At 38.7% G+C, this 26,670-nt stretch overlaps 1 protein-coding gene and 1 long non-coding RNA gene across 2 annotated transcripts; one reads left to right on the top strand and one right to left on the bottom strand.

The window, feature by feature from the left end:
• Positions 1 to 10,445: 10,445 nt before the first annotated feature.
• LOC141337852 (uncharacterized) lies at positions 10,446 to 12,821 on the bottom strand. The gene is made up of 3 exons (XR_012355800.1): positions 12,771 to 12,821; positions 11,877 to 11,964; positions 10,446 to 10,776 (listed from the first exon to the last, which is right to left on the bottom strand). It is a non-coding gene; the product is annotated as an uncharacterized lncRNA (long non-coding RNA).
• A 10,170-nt stretch (positions 12,822 to 22,991) lies between these two features.
• On the top strand, positions 22,992 to 26,343 carry LOC141338018 (natural killer cell receptor 2B4-like). The gene is made up of 4 exons (XM_073843591.1): positions 22,992 to 23,040; positions 23,230 to 23,553; positions 25,812 to 26,090; positions 26,213 to 26,343. Exons 1-4 carry the CDS (start codon positions 22,992 to 22,994, stop codon positions 26,341 to 26,343), a joined length of 783 nt encoding a protein of 260 aa, XP_073699692.1.
• Positions 26,344 to 26,670: the final 327 nt, after the last annotated feature.

The raw sequence follows: 26,670 nt of genomic DNA, 5'->3' as shown, positions 1-26,670 counted from the left end.
ATTACTGATTACAGGACCGGCTTCACTGACTAGATGCGCATTAGTCTCAGCCTCAGACGTCACGCCCACGGAACGTTGGCTAAACGTCTGATGCATATGGTACACTTAACTGGAAACACTTCAGGAATGTCGAAGTCGTGATCTGATTAGTTGAATTTGATCGGATTTCCGGAACACGCGAGTGTCGCGTTTATTTTCGGTCCGCCGGGAAACAAAGCGCAGACTGATTTACTCGAGTTTTGCTAAAAGGTGCTTATGCAGACGCCGTTGTTGTTATACACATTTGCGACGTTCGCGTACAAATTACTGACTTACTGCTTGTTCTCCCTCTTCTTCGTTAACTTTCAATGCTGGTTATTTCAGTGACTGACTTGTTGCATGCCCGTCTGTTGTTGTGGGGGCATTTCTACGCCCCGAAACGTGACGCTGAACGAAACGAACTGTGATTGGTTGTTTTACATGTCGGTCAAACGGCCTTATGGGCGGGCCTTGGCCAATGAAAGCTGCCATGAATACCAGACCTTCAGCCGTCAGTCTGAAGGTCTGGCTACGCGAGACTAGATGCGCATTGGATATTGCATGCGATTAATCTTGCAGCCCTAATATATATATGGTCAATGTTTTAGTTTGAATGTTTCTGCTGAGGAGGGGAGATCTAATGTATTGTAATTTTGTCAGTGTGAAACACTTCAGACTCTGTGGTCAATTGAGTTAGGCTCCTCCTCATGCATGTGGAGCACAGCATAACGAGAAGTAAAAAAGCTTGTGTCGTACATTATTTTACACACAGCACAGGGCTCTAGACTAACTTTTTGCACTGGTTGCACTGGTGCGCCTAACTTTTTTTCTTAGGTGCACCAGCACAAATGTTTGGTGCATCCAAATTTTCGACAGCATCGCATTTAACACCTCAGTTTTACAAGTTCACTTTTTTTAGGCGCTGTCCATATAGGCAATATTCACTTGTAAATGATTAACTAACAATCTGGTCAACATAAAGTTCTTTATTTGAAGTAGAGGTCTGCATTCCCGCGGCTCACCCGACCAGATTTCTTGCGATGCGGGAATACACTTCCAAATAAAAGCGGTTGTGGCCGGTAACTCTAGTGTAATTTGAATGGCAGTGGGCTGTAACAATATCCCGTTCCCGACGTCTTTTCTTGACAGCAAATCTGCGCTTTACTCATTTCTATCGAACACCTGTAGGCTACAGCCTGCGCTCAAAACTGTTATGCACTCGCTGCACTCATGGACCAGTGCTTTCTGCGTCATGCATTTTATTGGCAAGGTCTCATAGGCGCAGGGAGTGGGGGGTACCGATGGTGTTTTTTTCTGTGGGCAACTGTTTATCAGCGTTACTCCTAAAGCGCAAAGCCACGTTTGGAGTGCAAAAATCTTCATAAGGTTATGCTGACTGATTTTTCGCAAACAGTGTGGTTGTTAACTCCTGACCCGAGCCCGTCTTTTTCCCCTTTGCCAAAACAACTTATACTACTGTTTTGGCAATTAAAATAGTTCAGTTTTGCATGTAATGGCAAAGTGGTTAAAATTTTGTTTCTTTTTTATTAAGTTAATTCAGGAAAAAAACGTTTGGAGCATTTTTTGTTCGTTAAACGTAAGCTTTTTGTTTCTTAAAATAACGACCAAGTGGACGGCGGCAGACAGTGAGTTGACCTACTCTGTGTTTGAATTTGCCTTCTGAAATCACGAATTGGTTAAATTAAAATCTATATATTTTTAAATAATATATATAAATTATAATAAGCGTAAGCACGATCAGATACATTTTTTTCAGTGGAAACTATTTAACCATTATTTTTTGTCAGACATGATAAATATATATATATGTAGAAAGCTTTAAATTAGTACTTAACGAAATAAAACAAATTAGAAAACAAAAACATTTTCAGTTAGGTTCATTCAGTTAGGTTCATCAACAGTTACCCCTTCAATTTCAGCCAGAAATCTTGGTGTAATGTTTGATGACCAATTGACTTTTAAAGACCACATAGCTAAAACTGCTCGATCTTGCAGGTTTGCACTGCACAACATCAGAAAGATCAGGCCCTTCCTAACAGAGCACGCTGCACAACTCCTCGTCCAGGCCCTGGTCATTTCCAGGCTGGACTACTGCAATGCTCTACTAGCTGGTCTTCCAGCATGTACAATCAGGCCTCTACAAATGATTCAGAATGCAGCAGCACGCCTGGTCTTCAATGAACCAAAAAAGGCCCATGTCACACCTCTCTTCATATCCCTTCACTGGCTACCAGTGGCGGCTCGCATTAAGTTCAAGACACTGATGCTGGCATATAGGACAGCCACCGGCTCATCACCTGCATACCTACGTTCACTACTACGAATTTACACTCCCTCTAGATCTCTGAGATCCTCTAATGAAAGACGCCTCGTTGTACCACCACAGAGAGGCATGAAATCACTTTCCAGAACATTCTCGTTCAATAGTCCTGCCTGGTGGAATGACCTTCCCTCCCATATCCGGAATGCACATTCCCTAACTGCCTTCAAGCGACTTCTGAAAACCCATCTCTTTCGACAATATTTGACTCAATAATAAAAAAAAAAAATAAAAAAAAACTTCTCTCTTTTCTTGATCTTCCCTTTCTATCCAGTACTTATCTAACAATGCCGATATATGGTATTTTTGAGCACTTCCTAGGTTGACCTGCCTCCTTAGGACGAATCACTTGTTGCATCCCCAATTGTAAGTCGCTTTGGATAAAAGCGTCTGCTAAATGAATAAATGTAAATGTAAATGTAATTTTTATTATGTAGGCTAGCTAATCCGTAAAAATGCATTTCTCTCTAAAGGCGCATCCAATGAGGAGATGGATGAGGAGGATCGTTAACTTTATCATCACGGACTCAGAAAACACTAGTTTATAAATAAATAATTAAAATATATCCTTACTATTTCACAGTCATTGTAAGTACTTTTGCCGGTCCTTTGTGGCAAGCTTTAGCCTACTGCATGCACTTGAACGCAGAACCCTTCCGAATGCGCTGAAAGTGCGCTCAATGCTGCTGACAGGACTGTCTGGTTGCCTGGTCTGGTGTTTCCACCAGCGCTGCATTTTTTTATCACCATTGAATGTCTAAAATACCATTTTAGCCCCCATTTGATCTATGACGGGCTGAAATGCAGGGCTGTAATATGTTTTAAAAGCGGAACATGGAAATATACTGCGAAAAAAAGTTTTATCTAGTCTGTATTGATTCCTAATATTCTAAGCGGGCAGCGGGTAAACAAAGCATGAATATATAGCAGGAGCGGGTGGGTGCGGAATAAAACCTTGCAGGAGCGGGACTAGATAAGCAGTCCCGCGCAGACCTCTAATTTGAAGCACAATTCTACAAGAAAGGTAACTTACTGAAAAAGTGTTGGTGCTTCACTGAGCTGAAATTTAAACTTAAAATTTCTCCGGCTTTGGTTTGGACTGATATGCTGATCAGGTCAGTCGCACATGGTGCTCCTAAATATTTTTTCATAGTTCACATAGTTTATTTTTTTGCCCTCGAACGGCTGGTCGCACCAGTGCGACCTCAGATTTTTTTTTAGTCACACCATTGGCAAATTAGGTTGCATGTGCGACTAAATTGGTAGCACTCTAGAGACTTGCAGCTAGAAACTTTTGAACTGCAGTGTCATGATCTTCACTGAAACATGGCTAAACAGCGGTATACCGGACAATGATTTTGCTCTAACTGAGCACAAAACTTTCCGGGCAGATAGAACGGCGGATGACTCCGGTAAGACCAGAGGCGGAAGGTTGTGCATTTATGATAACAAAGCTTGGTGCACGAACTCTGTTATTATTGGGAGACACTGCTCAGCTAACCTAGAGTTTCTTATGGTTAAATGTAGACCGTTTTATCTGCCACGGGAGTTCACCTCCACCATTATAACTGCTGCTTACATTCCTTCCCACACTGATGCCAAGCTTGCTATGAACGAACTTCATGCAGCCATCAGCAAACAACAAACTGCTCACTCTGAGCCTACATTTATTGTTGCAGGGGATTTTAATAGCTCAAACTTAAAGGCAGTGCTTCCCAAGTTTCATCAAAATGTTTTCTGTCACACTAGAGGAAACAAAACTTTAGACCATGTAACTGACTAACAGACCTTAGCATGTTAGGTCAGGCCACATCTGCTCCACTACTGTCACGTTTAAAACTGGTGTACCACAGGGCTGTGGGCTGAGCCCCTTTCTCTACTCCCTCTTCACCCACGACTGCAGGCCTGTGTATGGATCTAATACCATCATCAAGTTTGCAGAAGACACTACAGTGATCGGTTTCATCAGCAACAACGATGAGACTGCCTACAGGGAGGATATTCAGCACCTGGCCACCTGATGCACAGACAATAATCTGCTCCTTAACACCACCAAAATCAAGGAGCTCATTGTGGACTTCAGGAAGGGAAGAAGAGGCTCAGATGATCCCATCCACATCAATGGGATGGCTGTTGAGCTTGTCTCATCCTTCAAGTTCCTGGGGACCCACATTTTGGAGGATCTATCCTGGACCACCAACACATCCAGCCTTGTCAAGAAGGCTCACCAGCGCCTCTTCTTCTTGAGAACACTTAACAAGAACCAGCTGTCCTAAGCCATCCTGGTGAACTTCTATCGCTGCACAATAGAAAAAGCATCCTTACGAACTGTGTCACAGTCTGGTATGGAAGCTGCTCTGTTGCGGAACGTAAGGCACTGCAGCAGGTGGTAAAAACTGCCCAACGCATTATAGGGACTCCACTTCCGACCATTGAGGACATCCAGAAGAAGCGCTGACTGCGTCGACCATGCAGTATTTTTAGGGATTCCTCTCACCCCGCCCACAAACTGTTTTCTCTCCTGCCTTCCGGCAGGCCCTTCAGATGCCCCAGGACAAGAACCAGCAGACTGAGGAACAGCTTCTTTCCCAGAGCTGTCTCCTTATTGAACTCTGCCACCCACTGACACTCGGCCCCCACCCCCATCCACCCCACACTCTCCCTATTACTATTGCACTTTTTTTTTAATTAATTGCAATACACTGTACATACTCATTTGTAAATGCAAATTCCCATTGCACATATAAATTTTGAAAATTTTTGGTAAATATATCTACACATGTCTATTTGTAAATTCCTGCTTTAGTAAACGGCTACCTGTAAAATTATGTCCATACCTATCTGCAATTCCTGATTATAGCTAATAGCAACCTGTATATTATGTACCTCTATTTGTACATTGTAATTGTTAATAGCATCTGTAAATATTTTACATAGCTTCTCCTTGCAACTATCTCCTATAAGTGCACTTATAACTTATAAATTATACCTATATCCTGCACTTGCTGCTTATTGCACTCCTGGCTAGACCTAAACTGCATTTTTAATAACACATCCTAGATTACACTTACCCTGATTTTAATACATTTCTTGAACAAACTGATATAAAACAAGTTACGAAGATATTGTGGTGACATATATGTCACATCGGGCTGTTAACCTTAAAACAGTAGGTGGAATTTTGAAATAACATCACATTATTTAAAAAAAAAATAATAATAATAAAAAAAATAACATCATCACATTAAATATATTGTTAATGAAATGTATTTTAAAACTATTTTTATAGTTACAGTTTTATTGCACAATATACAATTTATTGCAATGTTATGTGCATGTTTAACATGTTGACCTCCAGTGTGAGGTAGTTATTTATTTTTATTTAGTTGAAGTTGTGAAAAAAAAAAAAAAAAACATGAAACAACCATATACCACAAAAGGTAGAATTTTGATGTTTCTTGAGAGTTGTTGTAAAATGTAATGGTCAAGGTTATGTGGCTTTGAAATATGTTATGGAAAATCAAAAAAAAAAAAAAAAAATGTTATGTAGCAAATAAATCTGACAAAATGTACTTTTTTCAATTCTGAAATAAATGGCCAATGTGACATATATGTAACATTACAGATCTTTCACAAAGTAGGGTTGCATAAGTGGTCCATTTGGTCTGTATTATATGCCTCATAATTTTCCTAAAAGGAGAAATTGGTCCAGGTTCTTATGGGCTAATCTAATCTAATCTAATCTAATCTAATCTAATCTAAGGAAGGTAAAAATAAATAAATAAATAAATAAATAAATAAAATACTGATCAGTTAAAAAATGCATTTCATTTAACCCAAACACAACAAAATGAAGTGCAGTTAAAGTGTTTTTTTTGTTGTTGTTGTTTTTTGTTTTTGTAATAGTTAAATTACAAAATTAAAAAAGGTACATGTCTGAGTTTATGTATTATGTATTGTTAAATGTTAAAAACATCACCCATTAAACATTTTTATTTTTTACTTTACTAAAATTGTGCTACAATTTGCATAATTATATAAACTTAACTCCACATTATAGGATACAAGCGTTTTTCAACCAAATTTTTAAGATTATTAATTTGGAATAGGCCAAAACTTGTCAGGGCAGATTTGATCAGTTTATATAACATTTAGGGCTACTACTAGATAGTCTATGTAAGTTCTTAAAACAAATCGCATTATCTGAAAATTTACGGGAATCTTGTCGATTTTTTTTTTTTCCGATTTTCTTTTAACACTGAAAACCTTTTAACCACAAATTGCGTTAAGCAAATTGTCAGAACACCGAAAGATATAGGCCTTAAGCCTAAAAGCCTTACCATAGTCGAGTAAACAACAGATCAATACGGAGGAAACACAGAGAAGCTTCATTTTCACCAGGTTTTCGAAATAAAATCCAGACTTTTGTGCATAAAAGTGTTATTTCTCTTCATTACACAACGCCCTTCACTATCAGAATCAAAAGCGAAAGTGCACTCCAGCGCGATGACGTGGACACGTTTCGTCACGGCCTCACAAAAGTAAGAGACCACTGCGTAATTTACGGTAGTTTGTTATAAATTACTCAGTAATACTATCTGTCGAATTTACCATTATCCCGGTTGTTCAGGTAGACAGCGAAGAGAGAAAGACAAGCATCCCAAGTGCTATTACAAGTGTACAGTCTCTCTGTTTAAGCATTATTCTGCATTATTCACCAGGGCCATGGAAATATTTCTCCTTAAAAAAAAAAGAAAAAAAAAGTCTGGGATACTGGTATACAGTCAAGCTATAAAGCCACTGTGGTTGTCGACAGCCTGAACTTAAGCACAGAACATCTAAAAAAAAAAAAAACGTTTTTGAATCACCAACACAACAAAGATTAAAAAGTATTTACCTTTACCGAAAGGCACATGAAATAACTAATTTCAACAATTATTCTCCTATTATGCATTATCAAGCAAAGCATTCTGGGAACTAGATTCACTGTCCAGTTAGTTATGCCAACTGTAAAAATTAATGTTAAAGATTACATTTTTATTAAATATGATGCTCATTTTAGCAATTCAACAAATTTTATTTTAAAAAGCAAATTATTTTCAGTGTATTTGTATTTAGTGTTATGTTTAGCTGTCAGTCTGTAGTGTATCATTGATGCATGATCAATAAGAATAGAGTTTGACCTCTGAACAATGACTCTTCTTTGACTGTTTGATGGGTTGTTTCAATACTTTTTTTTCACTGTAAAGTAGTTTTTTGTTTTTTGTTTTTTTTAGAAAAGAAGTCAGACTGTGAGGTTCATAACAGCAGGACAGGAAGATCTACACACTAAACATACATCAGACAAATGGCCACATACAAGCAGTTCGTCCACCCAGCAGATCAAACCATGTTTCTGTAGAAGTCAGACCATAGCAGGTTTCAGTCTGAGTCATAAGATGAGCCAGTCATGTCACACCTCAGTAAGAATGGTGATGTGAGATGGTACCCTGGATATCCAGAGGTCTCGCGAGTGCACAATTTGAATTAGGCTTGTTTGAGATGCGCCTAGCCTTTCCTGAAATGTAGGCGAGAGTAGGCAGCTGCAGTGAGGGGAGGAGTGAAATAAGCGCAGTCAAGACGGACAGTTCTGAGCTCTGGAAGCGGAACAGATACCTACGAGATCATAGGCGGATATCGCATTATTCACAATCACCTGCTGTGTTGCTGATAAACATGATATAATTTAAGTTCTATTGCTTTTATATGAAAATAAATACGATTAACAAAACACTTAAAGTGCCTGCTTTTTAAATCCTTACAAAAGGTGTATTTATCATCCATTTTTACTTTAGTACAAATGTGTATTTTATATTTTTATAGTAATATGACAACAATCACAAATCACACACAGAGATAGTCATAGTGTTTGGGAATATTCATGCGGAATTTAAACACATAACCAAATGATATTAGATTAAAAAATAAAACATTTTAGAAAAGAACGCAACATCACAGTTGTTTGAACCAATGAGCATTAAGATGTGTCGTCACAGCCAGTCGTTTCCCATCGTGCTTTTGGTCAGCGCAGTCGGTGAAAAGCTACTGCGCTCGACTGCTCAATCCGACACAGCCGCCTCGCCATCGCGAGAGTTTTTTGGCACACGTCAGCACGATGTCAGAGCAAGTCGGACGTAACTCGGACACTTTTCTAACCGGCATGCATCTTGTGTTGATCACCGGTGATCGATTCTGCGCGGATTTTGCTCATCTCAAACGAGCCTATTGTCTCTGCAAGACTCTCTGGCATCGAGCAATGATGCAGGTTACTGCAATACGTAAGCAATTGTGGGAACCAATCAAATCGGTGTATCGGATGTAGGCGGGCCAGAGGCGGGCTAAGCTGATGATGACAGCACTGCGGCATACGAATCATACAGTAAACTTGTAAAGATCGCTGTCGCTACAGATGAACAACAAGTTGTTTGCAACGGCTTTGGCCGCTACAATGAATGAGTTAGACTTGGCTTTCCATATAAAAGAGGAACAGAAAACTGAAAACTCGAATCGTTCCTTTGCAAGAAGGACGTTTTTGCTGTTTTGCCGACTGGATATGGCAAGAGTTTAATCTATCAGTTCACGAGTTCACGCTTACATATAATTAGCCGGAGAATAGTAGTGCATGTTTGGCGTGGTGTCCGGTGAAGGGCTCCGAGCTCGGGAGTGGCCCGAACCCAGAGTACGTTACCCCCCAATAGGAGTAGTGTAAGAGTTAAATTGAGTTTAACAGAGTTATGTAACTACAGAGTTTATGTTGGAAAATAAATGCTAATGTTATATTTGAACATTCAATGTTATTCAATAGTATCCATTCTGTGTTGTTGGATATTGTTGTGAGGACTTTTATTTTGACGAGAGAGTTGGGAGAGAGAAAAATAAAGGAGAGATGGCGTTAAGAAGAGCTCGTCCGTGTCTGAGGGTTTTACTTTATTAATGTTCTAGTTTATGCAGAATTAAAGCCCCGAAATCACCCACAAAGTATTACAGTAGCGAGAACTCGGAGTGAAGAGATGGGGTGGTGGAGGTTTACTGATAAACCATCGAGTGAATTGAGGTGAGTCAGCTGTATTTAAACCTATGGCGCTGATGACTTGTGATGTTTACGCTAAGCATCTGACGCGCTTCTCCCGAACTTTGTTAATGAAACATCATTTAGCTCTGCTGGTAGCTAAGCGTGTATTGTTGTGATTGGTCGTGGCGTTATCCAATTGTGTGCAGTTAGAGTTTCAAATGCATGCTTGATGCCGCCACTCGAGTTAGGCAGTTTTCATTGCTCGATCCCAGACCCATAATCTTAATAGATTAGGGTCTGGATTTTTCCAGGCTAGTGAGATGGTACACGGTTTTAGCTTTTTTTGTTTAGTTCTTCCATATTCACAATTATTCATAATCATAGATAATTCAATTAAATCATTGTGCAAAAATTTCTATTATAAAAGATCCACACAATGTTCTTCTATAATTAAACATTTAACATTATATACTATCAGACAACTACATTATTAATGTTAAAGGATAAGATTATTAAAATGGTTAAAGTCTTAAAAAGAGTAACCAAAAAGTTTATGTAACTAAATAACATAGGTTCAGATCATGTGAACTAGAAGCGCAAACTCTGTTGTGGGAGGATTCACACACACCAGCTTTTTTTTTTCTTTTTTCTTCACCACACTGTAAAAAATAACCTATAGAATCTACTCAATAAAATTGAGGTAACAATTTGCACTCAGTTTGATTTGGTAGATTCTACCCTATATATTTGAGTAAAAAATACCTACATTTAACAGCTATGACTAACTAAAAAAAAGTAGGTAAAGTGTAAGTAATATTTTTGAATACTAATTAGCTATAAAGATTGAGTAATATTAACTCTATTTTAGTAGGCAACAGTTCATCTACTAAATTATTATTTATAATAATTAGCCAATATAAATAATTACACATTATTTATTCCGGAAAGGTTGAAGTTACCTAAAAAAAATGGTCAGACACAGGACATTGCATTTTACTTTTTATTAACCAAATAACAAACATTTCTTCTGTAAACAAATGTATTAATGCATGTTCAAAAGAATCCTCTTACAATCAATTTAAGTGAAATACAACTTTCTACCACTGATGTTACATAAAACCTCTTAAACGCTTCGCATTAAAATAATAATAATAATAATGTCTTCATGCATGTCAGAATATGTGCTAAAAACAACAATCTTAAATGCTGTCCCACGTTTTGTCATTTCAAACTATATAAAAACTGACTTGACGTCATTTGTTAAAACAAAGGCCACAACACTTGAAAATGAGAGGCTGGGTCCTCCTGGATTAGGCATCATCAGCATCTTCATCATTTGATTTGTGTGTGCCTCAAGTTCATCCTCCTGTTAGAAAGAAAAACAAGAAGCAAATAATTTAGTTTTAACATTTTAAGCATATTAACATGTTCCAGTAAAATTGTTTTCTTTGTGATTCTACATTGCTAGCATGATGCCATTCTAATGTTTTGTTGAGGTGTCTTTTTTTATAAAAGTGGGCCATGATATGCTCCAATACAAAAAACTGGATAAATCCCCCAAAATCTAATGTCAAGAATAATTTATTCTCACATGTAATTCGTAAAGAAAATTGAACTCCCCCTCATGTTGTTTTGCAAATTATAAGACTTTTGTTAATCTTCAAAACACAAATGGCAATAGTTACATATTTATATATTATTATATTTACATATAATAAATAAAATCTGAGAGATTTCTGTCCCTACACTGAAATTCTATTCACCCATACCTGAGACTTTAAAAAAGTTCATAAAGAGATTGTAAAATAAATCTATGTGAGTTGAGTGGTTTAATCCAAGTCTCATAAAGAGGCCTGATGAATTTATATGAACTTCATATATTGATATGATGTAATTATATAAATATAGGCTTTGTTTTCTTAAATGGAAGCTCAAACTTGTTTGCCTGACGAGTGAGAACCAATGAGGTTTGTTCTCATGCATCAAACAAGTAGGGCTGAGCTTATTTATATGTTGGCTGATGAATGTAAATGTATAAATAAAAGCCTAAATTAAATCTGTGTATCACTTAAAACTATTGTGCCTCTTCAGAAGACTTGGATTAATCTTAATCTACTCAAAGTATTTATTTTTAATGATCTTTTCATGAACTTCTTGAAGCGTGAAGAGATTTGGATGAGTAGACTTTCATTTGATGGACAGAAATCAGTCAGTATTCATTCAAAAATATATATTCATTTGTGTATTAAAGACTAACTAAAATAGTATGGGTTTGGAACAACATGACATCAAGTAAATTTTCACTTTTGGGTGAATTATCGCTAAAATGTACTGCCAAACAAAACAAACATATAGTGAGTGTTTTAAAGTGGACTGGTTGATCAGATAAATCACAGTAATTGATATTAGAAATAAAACAATGGCATCTGGGCAACATTTTGTGTATTTGTCTGATCAATAACATACCTGACGATCTTGAAAGAGCTCTTCTTGGTCTTCCCCAGGATACTCAATGAGGCAACATACACTGTCCTTTTTCCATAATACTCTGGAACTATAAAGAGATGGAATTTAGTTGTTAGAATTTAGTTTTCAAAAAGTTCATATTGCAATGTGTCTGCAACCTCAAGATCACTCTCTAACACATAACTCAAAGTGAATTGACAAAATATATAAAACTCAAGATAACATAAGATGAACATAAGATCACATAATGAATATAAAATGCATTGAGCCTACATAATTCTATCTTTCGTTTCGTTTCTATCTCTTGTTTTTGTCGGTTTCACCACAGCACACGCTAACCGCACATTCATGCTAACCATTAACTTAGTTGCCTTGGGGACTTAACGTTCCCTGTAAGGTGAGCTATAATACCAAGTGTACATAACACATTATTCACTGAGGGACAGTATAGTTAGTGTACAGTAAGTTTTATTTACAACTTAGCATCACGAATGAAGCACATCACGAAGACGAACGCAAATATACTCACAAACGCATATTTAAGCCACTCTCTCTCTTTCTCACTCGCTCAACCAAACGCGCGCTGCAGATTCGTTAAAGCTGTTTGCTCATTTTAGCCATATACATAAAACTAATGACAGGTAATATATTTGACTCACAACTATATGTTTTTACTCACATTTACCGGTGCCATTTTTGGACAATGTCCTCAGTTTTCAAAGCTAGTTTGACCAACCACAAAATCTTAACAGTTAATCTTTCATGACGGCTGTGGCGCCGACAACATAACACAGAATCGTGCCAGTACAAAATATTTCTGTTGCTCTTAACTTCAAACAAACATTTTAACATTTGCATTCATGATGATATCAGAATGTTTTAAATAAAACGTACCTGTATTTCGACACATCACTGTCCCGCCATTGGCACAGAACACGAGTATCCCGTGATTCCCTCCTGAACGTTGACGCATGCGCACCAGTAACATATATACCGAATATTTTTCGGTATATATTACTTAATTCTTTCGTGTTGCATTTATTACTGTAAACTAATAGGTAGTAAGGGTAGAATTTACCCATTATTATATATTTTAATTGATAACTAATATACTTAAAGGTCCACTGAAGTGCCTTGAAACACGCAGCGTTATTCTATGTGGTGACGTTCTTTTAACTGAAACAAAAACATATCGCTAAGCCCCGCCCACTTATTTTGAATAGCCAATAGCGTTCCATTAATATCTGATCGGGTCAGAGCAGTTGAGCTCGGTAAAGCCGCATTTGTAAGCTTATGACAGCCACAGACTAATAAATTACCCCACAGATTCAATACGAAACTCTTGCTAAAACAAAATAGTGATCATAATCATGCTGAGGCTGTGTAGTTTAATACATGCCGAGTCCGACCACGCATATGAGCGCATATGATCTGCTCCGCGTCTCTGTGTAGGGGGCGGGACACTACGGACTCTAGAGAGCATTTTATTGGACAGAACGTTTGATTAGAAACTGAAGTGCACGGTGATATCATCCAAATCCTTGATTCATATTGGCGGAAGTGACGAGACTGTAAGTTTTGAATGCCTATATCTTGTAAAAGCGAATTTTGTCATTGCTTTGAAGCACACTAGCTTATATATAATCTTAAGGCTAATATATTCATACTAAAAGCCCAAAAACTTTAATTTTGATTTCAGGGGGACTTTAAGTAAAATCTAACTGTTTTTTATGGGTTGTATTTAATACCCCCCAGAGTAATTTTTTTACAGTGCAGATAGTTGTTTTAGGTCAGACGTTTCACTAAACAACTTAAGAAAATTTTTTTTTACATGTTTGTTTTGTTCTGTTTGTGCTGGTGGCATCTTACTGGTAAGTTATAAAATCATTTTTATGGCTTAATAATTTAGAACAGTTTAAAAAAATAATGTTATTTTAATGTACTTGTATGTTCTTCAGGCGTGTTTGGCACCGAATGAAATAAAGTACAGTCAGTGTCACTGATGGAGGGAGATTCTGTCACTTTACAGACTGGTGTAAGCAAAATACAATACGACAATGACATACTGTTGAGATTTGGAGCTGAAACGTCTCTCATAGCTAAAATGAACTTTGAAAAACAAATATTCTCCACATTTATGGTCCTAATGGGAGAGTCAAAGACAGACTGAAGCTGGATGATAAGACTGGATCTCTGACCATCAAGAACATCACAACTGAACACTCTGGACGTTATGAACTTGAGATAAATGGAGCGAAACTGATATCCAGAACCTTTAGTGTTTCTGTATATGATGAGTAGAGAAAATTCTTCTCGTCTTGCACGTTTAAAAAGTTATACTCAATGAACATTTGTTGCGATGTTGATTACCACTAAATAATTTTGACTCATCCCTGACTTGGAGATTATGGTTACACTTTATAATGGATGCCAAAGAGACCAGTATTTAGAAGATGTACAAGAAAACTTTTTCACTCTCTTTAATTTTACAGTAATTTTACAGTTTATTCCCTTGTATTGCAAAAAAGGTGGTGCAATAGTAAGAAATGGAAATACATTCTGTTGAATTCAACATTATGCCAACAATATAACACTCCCTGACTGTTAACAGACTACATTAATAAATACTGATGTTCAGATTTATAATTTTTTTAACTCGTTTTTCAGGTCGTCTGCCTGTTCCTAATATTACCAGAGATTGCTCTTCATCGTCATCATATTGTTCACTGGTGTGTTCAGTGGTGAATGTGAGTGATGTGACTCTCTCCTGGTACAAAAGAAACAGTTTATTGTCCAGCATCAGTGTGTCTGATCTCAGCATCAGTCTCTCTCTACCTCTGGAGGTGGAATATCAGGATAAAAACACCTACAGCTGTGTGCTCAACAATCCCATCAGCAACCAGACTCAACATCTCAACATTACCGAACTCTGTCAGTCATGTCCAGGTATGATGATGTTGATATTAATAATAAACTCAGCTGATCTCTTAATTATACAGTGGCTATGTTTCCTAATCTTTGTTTTAGATCAGACAGACATTGTGCTAATGGCTAATTTTGTCCATTACAGATCAGGGCCTACCTTTATTGTACATAGTGCTGATTTCTGCTACTGCTGGGTCACTTTTGACTGTAGTTTCAGTCATGATGTGCTGCATCTGCAAGAGACGTAGAAAAACAGGTTAGGACTGCAAATCTGTTGAAATATGTATCTTTAAGACACAAACATGTCTATGAAATATAAAATCTGTCTATATTTTTCTTAATTAAGCCCAGACACAGGAGGAAGACAGAACTGATTCAGCATTGTGTAAACCAACAACTCGAAACACGGTAAGACAGTTCATGACTGTGTTGCAAGAAGTCGTTGCAGTCAGTTCATTTTGATTGAAGCTTGCTGATTGAAGTTTGCAGCATCAGATAGTTAATGAACACACGTGGGTGGACTAGCCTTTAGTAGGGAGCAGATCAAGAGGATGCTTTAAGAATGTTTTTGTTGTAGTTTCATGCTGTTTACACTAAGCCTGTCTACTGTTTGCACCACAGTGTTTTTCCTGTTTGCAGTTCTGTTTTAAATTTAAATTTTTATAGATTATATATTTTTTGGAAAGCATGGCAGATAAGAAACACCTACTACAACAAACGGCAGTGATCATTAAACAATCCATAGGCTAGTAGCAATTAAAACGTTCAAATCTTAAAATTATGATCAGTTTTGTTCTGTAAAGCTTGTTTTTACGCTGGTTGTGTACTATGTGCAATTTGACTAAACTAGATCGCTCCCATTACAACTTTTGTTTATTTATTTATTACGCACTACTGTCTGACTAAAAGATTTATTTATTTGGATGCATCTTATATGTAAAACTTTGGACCGTTACCAAGCCAGCTCATAATGATGTGTCTGTGGCCTACTAATTTAAATCATTGTTTGTTTAATGTCATGTTAATTGGTTTGTTATTCTGAAATATCCCTAACAAATTTAGTTTCATATTATTAGATTTTCAGTGGAAGGAGAGTAAATCACAAAGCTGTTAACCCAATGCTTGTGCTAAAGTTTGGCCTCGAGCTGTAGCTGCTTTGCGGTTCATGATTATATGAGGTGAAATGTTTGCAGCTTCAGCAGTCATTGGTTGATTTGTAGACGAGCTGCAACAATCTTTGCAGTGCTTTTGTGTGAAAGACAATCATTCAAAGCGTTTACGTTGTTGTGAGAAACCTTCTGAATTTGTAATGAATGGGATGTTTGATGTCATTTCTTCACATGGCATATCTTGCTGCTCCTGTGTTAGCACATGTTGTGGCACATTAAAAATCATCTTAATTTACAAGATCAACTAGAATTAAAGGGGGGAAAAATCTACTGAGGATTTTACAAGTAGTAATACTGAAGTCAATTGTAAAGTAGTTCTGTTGCATCAGCAAGGTTCCTGATTGATTTTGTGTTTCCATGCAGAAATCGAAGACTGAGGCTGTGTATGAAAATGTCCCCAAAAAGCGATGATCAAATACTGCATCTACTGGATTTTTTGTAGTAAGAGCTCATAGGAGGCAATACGTTACATGTCACCTTTTCATTCACAGTAATTCTCTTCCAGGATCTTACTGTTTTCTCACTGCTGTTTGTATAATGTGCTTTAGCGTTGTGATGTGATTGTGATGTCTAAAATGTTATTGTAATTAAGTGATTTACCAATAGCATATCATCCAGAAATTCAACTAATGTTATCTTACCACATGGAAATTTACCCAACGTTTATTATTATATATTAATCACACCCTTTGGTGTTTCTTTTGTCTGTTACTTACTATTTTCAATTTATTCCTTTTTATAAAATATAATGGAATATCACACGTTTTGTTGGATATGTTGGAAAATGTAGCACACGCACATCATTGCTATTTTATGAAAGGTGTCAGTGTCTTTGGTTCATGCATTTAGTTGACCCACATGGCCTTTTTTTAAAGGTAGCAGCTGTCATTTTGATTTAGAAGCTATACCTCATAAAACCAATGCTGTGAGAGTACAGACAGTTTTAACTTTGTACTTTGGTTTTTCCATACACTAAAATTAAGAACTCGTCTTCTCAGAACTGTGGCAAGAGGGGTCAGGGATGAAAAACACACAGGGGTGCGTTTCCTGTACAACGATATAACTCACTGATTAACCTCCATAGTACGATGCATTGTTGTGGAAACGAACTAGCTAGTCACGACTGTTTCCCGAACAAGGTCGCATCTCCGTCGTTTGAATTCACATTAGTTCAACAACTTAGGGCCATTGTTAATGACGTCACCAAGTAATAACTTCTGCTATTTAACTGATTAGAGATCTCAAAAATGCAGCTATATTGAACATGGCACCTAATGAGTAATTTACTTTTGTTTTTTTGTTCCCTGTCATCGCTTTATTTGATGTTTGATTCATCGCGTGTACTCTCTTACGTCATACTCCGGGTTCCCTCAGACATTTGTGTGCATGTGCACTATTCATAAACAACGCTTGTAGAGGATGCACAAAAATACATAGATTAAAATGCATTTATATTTATATTCAATGGAAGATATAGATTGTACTGCATGTTAGCTTACTTATTGTGCCCAAGAGCATAATTTATTGAGCTCATATGTCTTACTAACAAGAAACTATAACCACAGGTCGAGAGCTGTAGTTCTAACTACGTAAGTTTGCGACGTTGTTTGCGAATGTTGGTGTCGGGAAACACCGAATCGTTTAACTACGTTGGTAACGACGGCACTTGCGACCATACAGTAGTTGGCTAACGATGCTTTTGGGAAACGCATCCCAGGTTCGCTGCCAAAGGCAGGGTGAGTATGGAGGCACGGACGGAAAAGATAAAGACAAAAGGCACTTTATTGATATACAAAAATTAAAATATACGATAGCCTACATTAATTCCACACAAGGTCTCAAAAGAAAAAAAAAACAAAACTCAAAGAGAACAACTCCGAATCACACGCACAAAAGAAACAAGGTAACAGAGGAGGCCAGCAGGGGTCCTCAGACTTCCACCAAACCCTTAAACAACTTGGAGGGTTCTGGTGTCGTACTACACATAGTCACCAGTCATAGGAAATTTGTGTGACGACAAACTACAAACATAAATACATCAGCTTTTCGTTAATGGGCAATCGTTTTTAGTAACAAGAAGTACAGTTCAAGTTCAAGACCAAGTACAGTTCTAGCAGTTCCTGTTGTCGACCGCTAGAGGTTGCGGTTGTTTTAAAAAAACGCCTGTTGGGATGAAGGACATTGTGTGGTTACTGCTGTACAGAGATGGTGTTGTTCATCCTGTATGCATCGCAGTTGTAAGTAAATGTCCATACCGCAGTCCTGACTTCCGTGTGATTCTTCATGCCAAGTTACCACATATTTTGGCGACGAAAATAACACTGGTAATCGCATGAGAGTCTGTTTTGCACGATAGAGTGCTAGAGAAAAAGTGAAAATGGCAACTATTGGGACTGTAGCAGCATTTGATGAGAAAACACAGTCATGGGAAGAATACTGTGAGATTCTGGACAATTTCTTTGAAGCAAATAACATTGAAAATGCTGAGAAGCAAAGAGCTACCGTATTCTTTTGAGTGTGGTGGGTTCCAAAACTTACAGTTTAATCTAAATTTGCTCAGTCCTGACAAGCCTAAATCCTATGCCCAGTTGGTGGACTAGTTAAAAAACCATTTCAACCCGAAGCCGAGCGAGATAGTTCAGCGTTTCAAGTTTGACTCACGATCAAGGAGGGCGGACGAGACAATAACTGACTTTGTGGCTGAGCTGCGTAAACTCGAGAGACAGGCTGGTATGCGGAATAAATGATGAACGAATGCAAAGGAGATTGTTATCAGAACAAAACCTGACCTTTGATACTGCGCTGAAAATAGCCCTTTCATTGGAGGCAGCGGATAAAAATACACAGGACCTGTGGAATAACAACGCAGCTGCAGTGTGTCATAAAATGTGAAAGAAAAAGCAGACAGCAGAGCGAGCTGTGATGAGGAAATGCAAGCCAGTGCAGCTAATAAGTTCTGTTTCAGATGCAAGGGAACAAATCACACTGCACCTGATTGTAGATTTAAAACAGAGAAATGTCACACATGTGGTAAAATTGGCCACATTTCGCGAGCTTGTAGAAGTAAAGAAAAAACTGCCAGTAGTGGGAGAGGAAGCAGAGATCAAAAGAGCTCCGTTCGAAGTCATCGTGCATATAAAGTAGCAGAAAGTGACAGCGATGATTCTGTTGATACATTCACACTGGGTTGCATCAAGAAATACATAAAGACTGTGAACAGTCAAAATCTAGCTAAAGTACAGCCGTATACAGTTGACATGCAAATGGATGGACACACAGTGAAGCTAGAAATAGACACTGGATGTAGTCTTACCGTCTTAAATGAGGAGACTGGCTATCAGAACTGAAATTATCGTAGGACCAGATAAGGCAGGACAGACAAGTTTTGCAGATTCAGACTGAAGATGATTTTTTGCAGAAGGTGCTGGTGAAATACAGTGACGTTTTTAAAGAGGAACTAGGGACATTAAGAGGCGTTCAAGCTAAAATTAATGTTTCTCCAGAGGCAAAATGGAACCCGTCCTGTCAAGTACTCTGAGTGGGCTGCACCAGTAGTTCCGATTCTGAAAACTGATGGCTCCATAAGGCTCTGCGGTGATTATAAGCTGACCGTGAATCGAGCAGCATCCTTGGAGCAGTACCCCATACCTTGTCTGGAAGATCTGTGCAGCACATTGTCAGGAGGCAAAAAGTTCTCCAAATTGGACCTGAGTCATGCCTACCGGCAGGTGATGGTCGATGAGGAGTCTCAGAAGTTCTTGACAATAAATACTCAACGAGGTCTATTTACATATCGGCGGTTACCTCTTGGAGTGGCTTCTGCTCCGGCCATTTTCCAAAGGATAATGGAGGGATTGGTACAGGGAATCCCCAAAGTAGCCGTTTATCTGGACGATATCTTGATAACAGGCGTGGATACAGCAGACCACTTAGAGAACCTGGGGGCGGTGCTGCAAAGGCTGGCAGATGCAGGGTTGAGACTAAAAAGGGGGAAGTGCATGTTCTTGCAAGATGACGTGGATTATCTAGGACATAGAGTAGTGAACAAGCACGGCCTTCAGCCTGTGGAAAGGAAAGTGAAGGCTATAGTAGAGGCCCCATCTCCATCTACTGTGTCAGAATTGAAGGCCTACTTGGGGTTATTAAACTACTATGGTAAATTTCTCCCGAATCTAGCAACTTGCCTGGCCCCACTGTATGAGCTTTTGAAAAAAGAGAAGTGCTGGGAGTGGATGGCCAAAAGTGCTGGATCCTGAGTTCCAACCTTTCCATCAGAGGAAAACGGAGCTGAGTGTCAGGGATGGCTGTGTAGTATGGGGAGCGAGAGTTGTTGTTCCCACACAGGGACGAGAAATGTTGTTAAAACTACTCCACCAGACTCACACAGGCATTTAAAAAATGAAGGGATTAGCCAGATCTTATTTCTGGTGGCCCAATATGGACAAAGACGTAGAAAGAGAGGCTCAGTTATGTGAAGTGTGTCAACAGTGTGGGAAGGCACCTGCCACGGCTCCTTTACATCCATGGGAGTGGCCGACAACCCTCTAGTCCAGAAAACATGTTAACTATGCTGGTCAATTTCAAGGAAAGATGTATCTGATTGTTGTTGACTCGCATTCAAAGTGGATAGATGTTTACCCAACCACTACAAACACTTTCCAGACCACTATAGAAAAACTAAGACAGAGTTTCAGTGTATTCGGACTGCCTCGGATGTTGGTATCAGACAATGGACCTTGTTTTACAAGTGCAGATTTTGCTTTATTCATGAAAAAGAATGGAATTCAGCACATCCGAACAGCCCCCTTCCACCCTTCCTCGAATGGCTTAGCGGAAAGAGCCGTGAAGACTTTCAAAAATGGTCTCAAGAAAATGCGGGGGAGAAACATTGGAGACAAGAGTGAGTACGTTCCTGTTTAGTTAAAGGATTACCCCACAAACCACGACTGGATTGTCTCCTTCTGAAATGATGATGATGTCCAGGCGATTAAGATCGACTTTTGATCTGCTTTTACCACACCTAGCAACCAAAGTACAAAAGAAACAGTTGAAACAGAAAGAAGAACATGACATCAGCATAGACCTGCGGACCTTTTCAGAGGGTGATGCTGTGTATGTGAGAAATTATGGCTACGGACCACAGTGGGTTCCGGCTGTGGTTGAGAAATGCATGGGTCCGCTGTCGTATACTGTCTTGACAGGATCAGGACAGACCTGGAGAAGATATGTGGATCAGCTTCGCAAGAACCACATACTCACAGTTCCCAACTCAATAGTCACTCAGGATTCAGCAGTCATTGAAGAAGGAATTATGCAGCCTTTGAGCAGTGTTCCAGTTGAGCCAGTTGGATGGAAAGAGCCATTGCCGGTGTCACAGGAAGAGCCAGAGGCTGTTGCTGAACAGTTACCAAAAACGGGAAGGGTAGCTGCTCAGTCGCTACACTCGCCAGCCATAAGGAAGTCAGCCAGAGAAAAAACATCTATTTACCTGAAAGACTTTGTTAGATAACTCAGTGTGCATTTATACAAGTTATACAAGTAGGGTGCAATACAAGGTACATTGATTTTTTTTTCTCTATTTCTTCTTTCCATGTTTTTGACTTTTGAGGGGGAAGAAGTATAGTAGAATGAGTACAGTTCTAGCAGTTCCTGTTGTCTACCGCTAGAGGTCCTGGTTGTTTAAAAAAAAAAAAAAAACGCCTGTTGGGCAGAAGGACATTGTGTGGGTACTGCTGTGCAGAGACGGTGTTGTTCATCCTGTATGCATCGCAGTTGTAAGTAAACGTCCATATTGATTCTTCATTCCAAGTTACCACACAATGCACAGCAGCTGGAAAACCGAAAGCAAACAATCCTGGTGTAGGCTACACTGATATTACCATCCGACACATCAATGTACAAATTTGCCGCTTCACAGCTACTATACCTACAGTCAATTTGCTACCGGAAAGATTCGCCAAAAAAGAAAAGAGGCGGTACCACTGATGGCGCGTCTTAAGCCACACGGAATCTCCTATTCCAACCTGAGCTGTGCTCTGGGTCCTTTGACCCATTTAGGTAAGTGAGTAACAGTTCAGGCTTTGGCCGGGGAGGATACGTTCTGACAGCTGTCACCTCGTCCTATAGGGATAATTCTTCACAGAATTTACACTTAGTGCTCGCTACTATGCACTCCCCTCAGCATGGAGACGTGGGTATACCGTTCCCCAATAGCGACCCCTAGGGGACGCGGTGAGAGTTCCCTCGGAAGGGAACGTCTCTAGGTTACGTATGTAACCATGGTTCCCTGAGAAGGGAACGAGACACCGCGTCCCCTACGCTTTTTTCCATGCTTCGGACGAGAAGCTTCAGACAATGAAGCGGTTATGTGTTTACACCGGTGGCTCTTTATACTGTGTCGCCCAGTAGTGACGCACCAGCAGCGACGAGCGCGCCGCGGTGACGTCATACGCTGTCGTCATACGCTGTCGTCGGCCATTTCATGTAGTTTTTTTATATGCATTCTTCAGACACGAGTCACGCTGCGGCGTTCCCCAATAGCGACCCCTAGGGGATGCGGTGTCTCGTTCCCTTCTCAGGTTACCATGGTTACATACGTAACCTAGAGACGTTTTTCACATATATCACAATTCTGTGACAATTTATTTACATTGTGTTATGTTTCTTTAGTGCTTTATATATATAAAAAAGTTTTGTGAGGGAACGCAAAAAAATTTAAAATATATTTTTTTTTCTCCCGCCCTGATTTTCTTTAACCACCCTGTTTTTTGTTTTTTTTTTACCTACCCCACATTTTTTTCCACCCACCCACGAAATTTTTCCCACCACCCCGATTGTAAAAATAAAGAATGTCTCACCCATTAAGAATGGCTGAAGTCTTCATAAGGGCCAAATAAAATCATATGCAAATGCAGCATGTGTATGTGCATAGGAGGGCCAAACTTGTGGGAGGTTTCACATCAGCCTGAGTGTATTTTTAGTAGATATTCTTCTTAGATCAGACAATGAACAAGTGAAGAAAATGTTTCCCATGTTTGTTTTGTTCTGTTTGTGCTGGGGGAGTCTAATCGGTAAGTTCTGTTAAAATGTTTGTATGGTTTTATTTTTTGTCTGAGCTGCTGCTATTGTTAAGAATTAGACTATTTTCATCTGCTACTGTACCATGTATATCAGTACTATGAGATCTAGTTTTTGTAAACCATCAGGAGCATTAAGCTGTGACAAAACCCATTTATAACCCATGTATTTATGTTGATCAGGTGTGCTTGGTGAGTCAATAATAGTGATGGAGGGAGATTCTGTCACTTTAAAAACTAATGTTGCTGAAATTCATGAAGATGACGACATTGTGTGGAAATTTGGAAGTGAAAAGTCTCTCATAGCTAAAATCATCATTCAGAAACAAGTCTTCACCACATATGATGATGATGTTCTTAATGGGAGATTCAGAAATAGAGTGAAACTGGACAATCAAACTGGATCTCTGACCATCACAAACATCACAACTCAACATGCTGGTCTCTATGAACAACAGATTAGGGGAGTGAAACTGTCATCAAAAACATTCAGTGTTTCTGTCTATGGTGAGTTGAGATAATTTGTTCTGCCATTCATATTCACAAGGTAAAAGATCATATAAAACTCACTAACCCATAAAATCTAAAATTGATCATTTTTATCCGTAATTCTGTTTATTCTCTCACGTTTTCAGCTCATCTGCCTGTACCTGTCATAAAAACAGACTGTTCTTCATCATCCCTATCATCATATTGTTCATTGGTGTGTTCAGTGGTGAATATGAGTAATGTGACTCTCTCCTGGTACAAAGGAAACAGTTTATTGTCCAGCATCAGTGTGTCTGATCTCAGCATCAGTCTCTCTCTACCTCTGGAAGTGGAATATCAGGATAAAAACACTTACAGCTGTGTGCTCAACAATCCTATCAGCAACCAGACCAGACATCTGGACATCAGCAAACTCTGTTACACATGTACAGGTACGGCAGAAGTAATATTAACAATTATCCATTAAGCAAACCTCTGTCTATTGTTGTAGATTAATGTCTCTGACTAATGTATTAGAGCCTCTGTGCTCTGTGTCAGACACAGTTCCACATCAGGCGCTGAACCTTAGTAAAAACGATAGTGTAAGATGGCAGACAGTTTTATCTTCTTTGAGTCTGTCTAAAATAGACTCAAACTTAATACAAGTGACCTGAGCCCTGCATTTCAGCCCGAGCCCGATGCGTGCCTTCAGCGCATTTTCATAAAAGGCTAACGCTAACGTCTAACGTAGTATAGCGATCACGAACACCCCCCCCCCACCCACCCCGTAACATAGTATATGATGCCTTTTAATCTGAGTCCATTTCGTCTGATGTCTTTTTGTCTGATGCCTTTTAATCTGTGTCCGTTTCGCCTGATGCCTTTTAATCTGAGGCCCTTTCGCCTGATGACTTTCAATCTGAGTCTGTTTCGTTTGATGTCTTTTTGTTTGATGCCTTTTAATCTAAGTCCGTTTCGTCCGATGTCTAATTGTACGAGACCTGACACCTGACGTAGTTTTTCCTGTGACCTGAAGCCTTTCAGTCTGAGGCATGACACCTTTTCGTTGTATGGCTGAGGTCTGAGGATGTCCTAAAATGTACACCGTAGTACGGATAAAATAAGGAGATAGTTGAATTATTAATAAACTAGTGTTCTCTGAGTTAGTGTCTTAAAGATGAAGTTGACGATCCTGACATGCCATTTCCACATTGGACGCGCATTTGGAGAGAAATTCATCTTTATGGATTGAATTAAAGAGTTTTTGTTTTCGATTCAAATTACCTCGTTGTAAAGTGGTAATTCAGAGCATTCTATGGATATATTTATCTTGTCTATGAAGCAAGTAGGCTATTCGATGAGTGTTGGTTCATGTGAAGCTCCTGTTCTTGACCAAGAAAGCGCATCCTCTTTGTTTTCTTTATAGTAAAAGCACAACATTTTGTTGATATTGTTTGCAAGTGCACACAAATAAACGTAGACCCTTTACAGTTACGAATAATATATTACTCTTACCTTTACGAGCAAAAAAGACGGCGAATTTGAAGATGTTTTCAATGCAAGTGATCGCGCTGGCGCCTCCATGTCCTGTAAAGCGCGCGTTAGCCTCCACTCTCCGCACAAATGTAACTTTACACACTGATTTTGCCACAGCAGATAACTTTAAAACAAATCCCTGTTCTTTTTTTTATGTCTCTGCTGTTGTTGTGAAGGTACTTCAGTTCGCATGCAAAAGATTAAAACTACAGCTGATTTCAAGATTTGTAAATTTGTAAGCCTTAATCTGTGACAAAACCTCTACATGTTCATCAGGTGTGTTTGGTGCTGAAACAAATGAAATGCAGTCAGTGTCAGTGATGGAGGGAGATTCTGCCACTTTGAAAACTAATGTTACTGAATTAGATGAAGATGAAGACATAAGGTGGAAATTTGGAGCCACAAAGTCTCCCATAGTCAACATCACAGCGAAACGATTTTTTCCAACATTTAATGATACTGATGGGAGATTCAGAGACAGACTAAAGATAGACAATCAAACTGGATCTCTGACCATCACAAACATCACTACTCAACATGCTGGACTCTATGAACAGCAGATTAGGGGAGTGAATCTGTCATCAAAAACATTAAATGTTTCTGTCTATGGTGAGTAGAGATCATTTGTCTTGCCATTCACATGTTCTTGTTTTATAGTTTGAGGTGACAGATTGTACAAAAACTGACTCAACACTAAACAATGAAAATAAAATCGTTTTGATATATCTATATTTCTGTTTATCCATGTTTCATGTTTTCAGCTCATCTGCCTTTTCCTGTCATAAGAACAAACTGTTCATCTTCATCATCATCATGTTCATTGCTGTGTTCAGTGGTGAATGTGAGTCATGTGACTCTCTCCTGGTACAAAGGAAACAGTGTATTGTCCAGCATCAGTGTGTCTGATCTCAGCATCAGTCTCTCTCTACCTCTGGAGGTGGAATATCAGGATAACAACACCTACAGCTGTGTGATCAACAATCCCATCAGCAACCAGACCAGACATCTGAACATGCATGAACTCTGTCAGACATGTTCAGGTATGGCAGCACTTCTGTATATATGTGTAAGTTAACTGAAATTATATTTTCTCGTAGATCAGACTGACACATTCACTTCTCTATGATTAAAGCACTGGGTGGACACTTTACTTCAAAACCAGTCTTTCTGATAGTGCTGGTTTCTGCTCCTGCCGGATCTCTGATGATTGTAGCTGCAGTCGGGATCTTCTGCATCTGCAGGAAACACAGAAAACCTGATCAAGAAGGCAAGAGTTACTTAAATGACATGTAGCTTTTTGGTTTATAATTAAACTGGTTAATTATGTCATAAATAATTTGGCATTAAAAATTCAAGAGGCCTAAAATAGCACATTGTAAATAACACATTGCATTGCATTCCAATGTTCTACAAAAGAAATGCACATAAGTAAAAAAAAATTCAAACTATGTTCTGTATCTCTGTATCATTTCAGCAGTGAGTAGGATGTTGATCACTTGTATGCACTTGTGTTTGTGTCTGTATAAAGATCTATCACATAGTAATATGATAGATTAACAGATATTTTCTTTCTTCATTGTAGTTTCAAAAGAAGCCATTTTACTGTTAAATGTGTATCAT

This window comes from Garra rufa, chromosome 7, assembly GCF_049309525.1.
Source record: "Garra rufa chromosome 7, GarRuf1.0, whole genome shotgun sequence".
NCBI lineage: Eukaryota > Metazoa > Chordata > Actinopteri > Cypriniformes > Cyprinidae > Garra > Garra rufa.
Note: the sequence above shows the minus strand (reverse complement) of the source record. Positions and strands in the feature narration are given on the sequence as shown.

What these genes read in the sequence shown, in the direction of transcription:
- LOC141338018 (XM_073843591.1), top strand. Translation starts at nt 22,992, where the DNA reads ATGTTTCCCATGTTTGTTTTGTTCTGTTTGTGCTGGGGGAGTCTAATC. An exon ending in GTGCTGGGGGAGTCTAATCG is followed by an intron (nt 23,041 to 23,229) that starts GTAAGTTCTGTT and finishes TATGTTGATCAG; the next exon opens with GTGTGCTTGGTGAGTCAATA. An exon ending in ATTCAGTGTTTCTGTCTATG is followed by an intron (nt 23,554 to 25,811) that starts GTGAGTTGAGAT and finishes TCATGTTTTCAG; the next exon opens with CTCATCTGCCTTTTCCTGTC.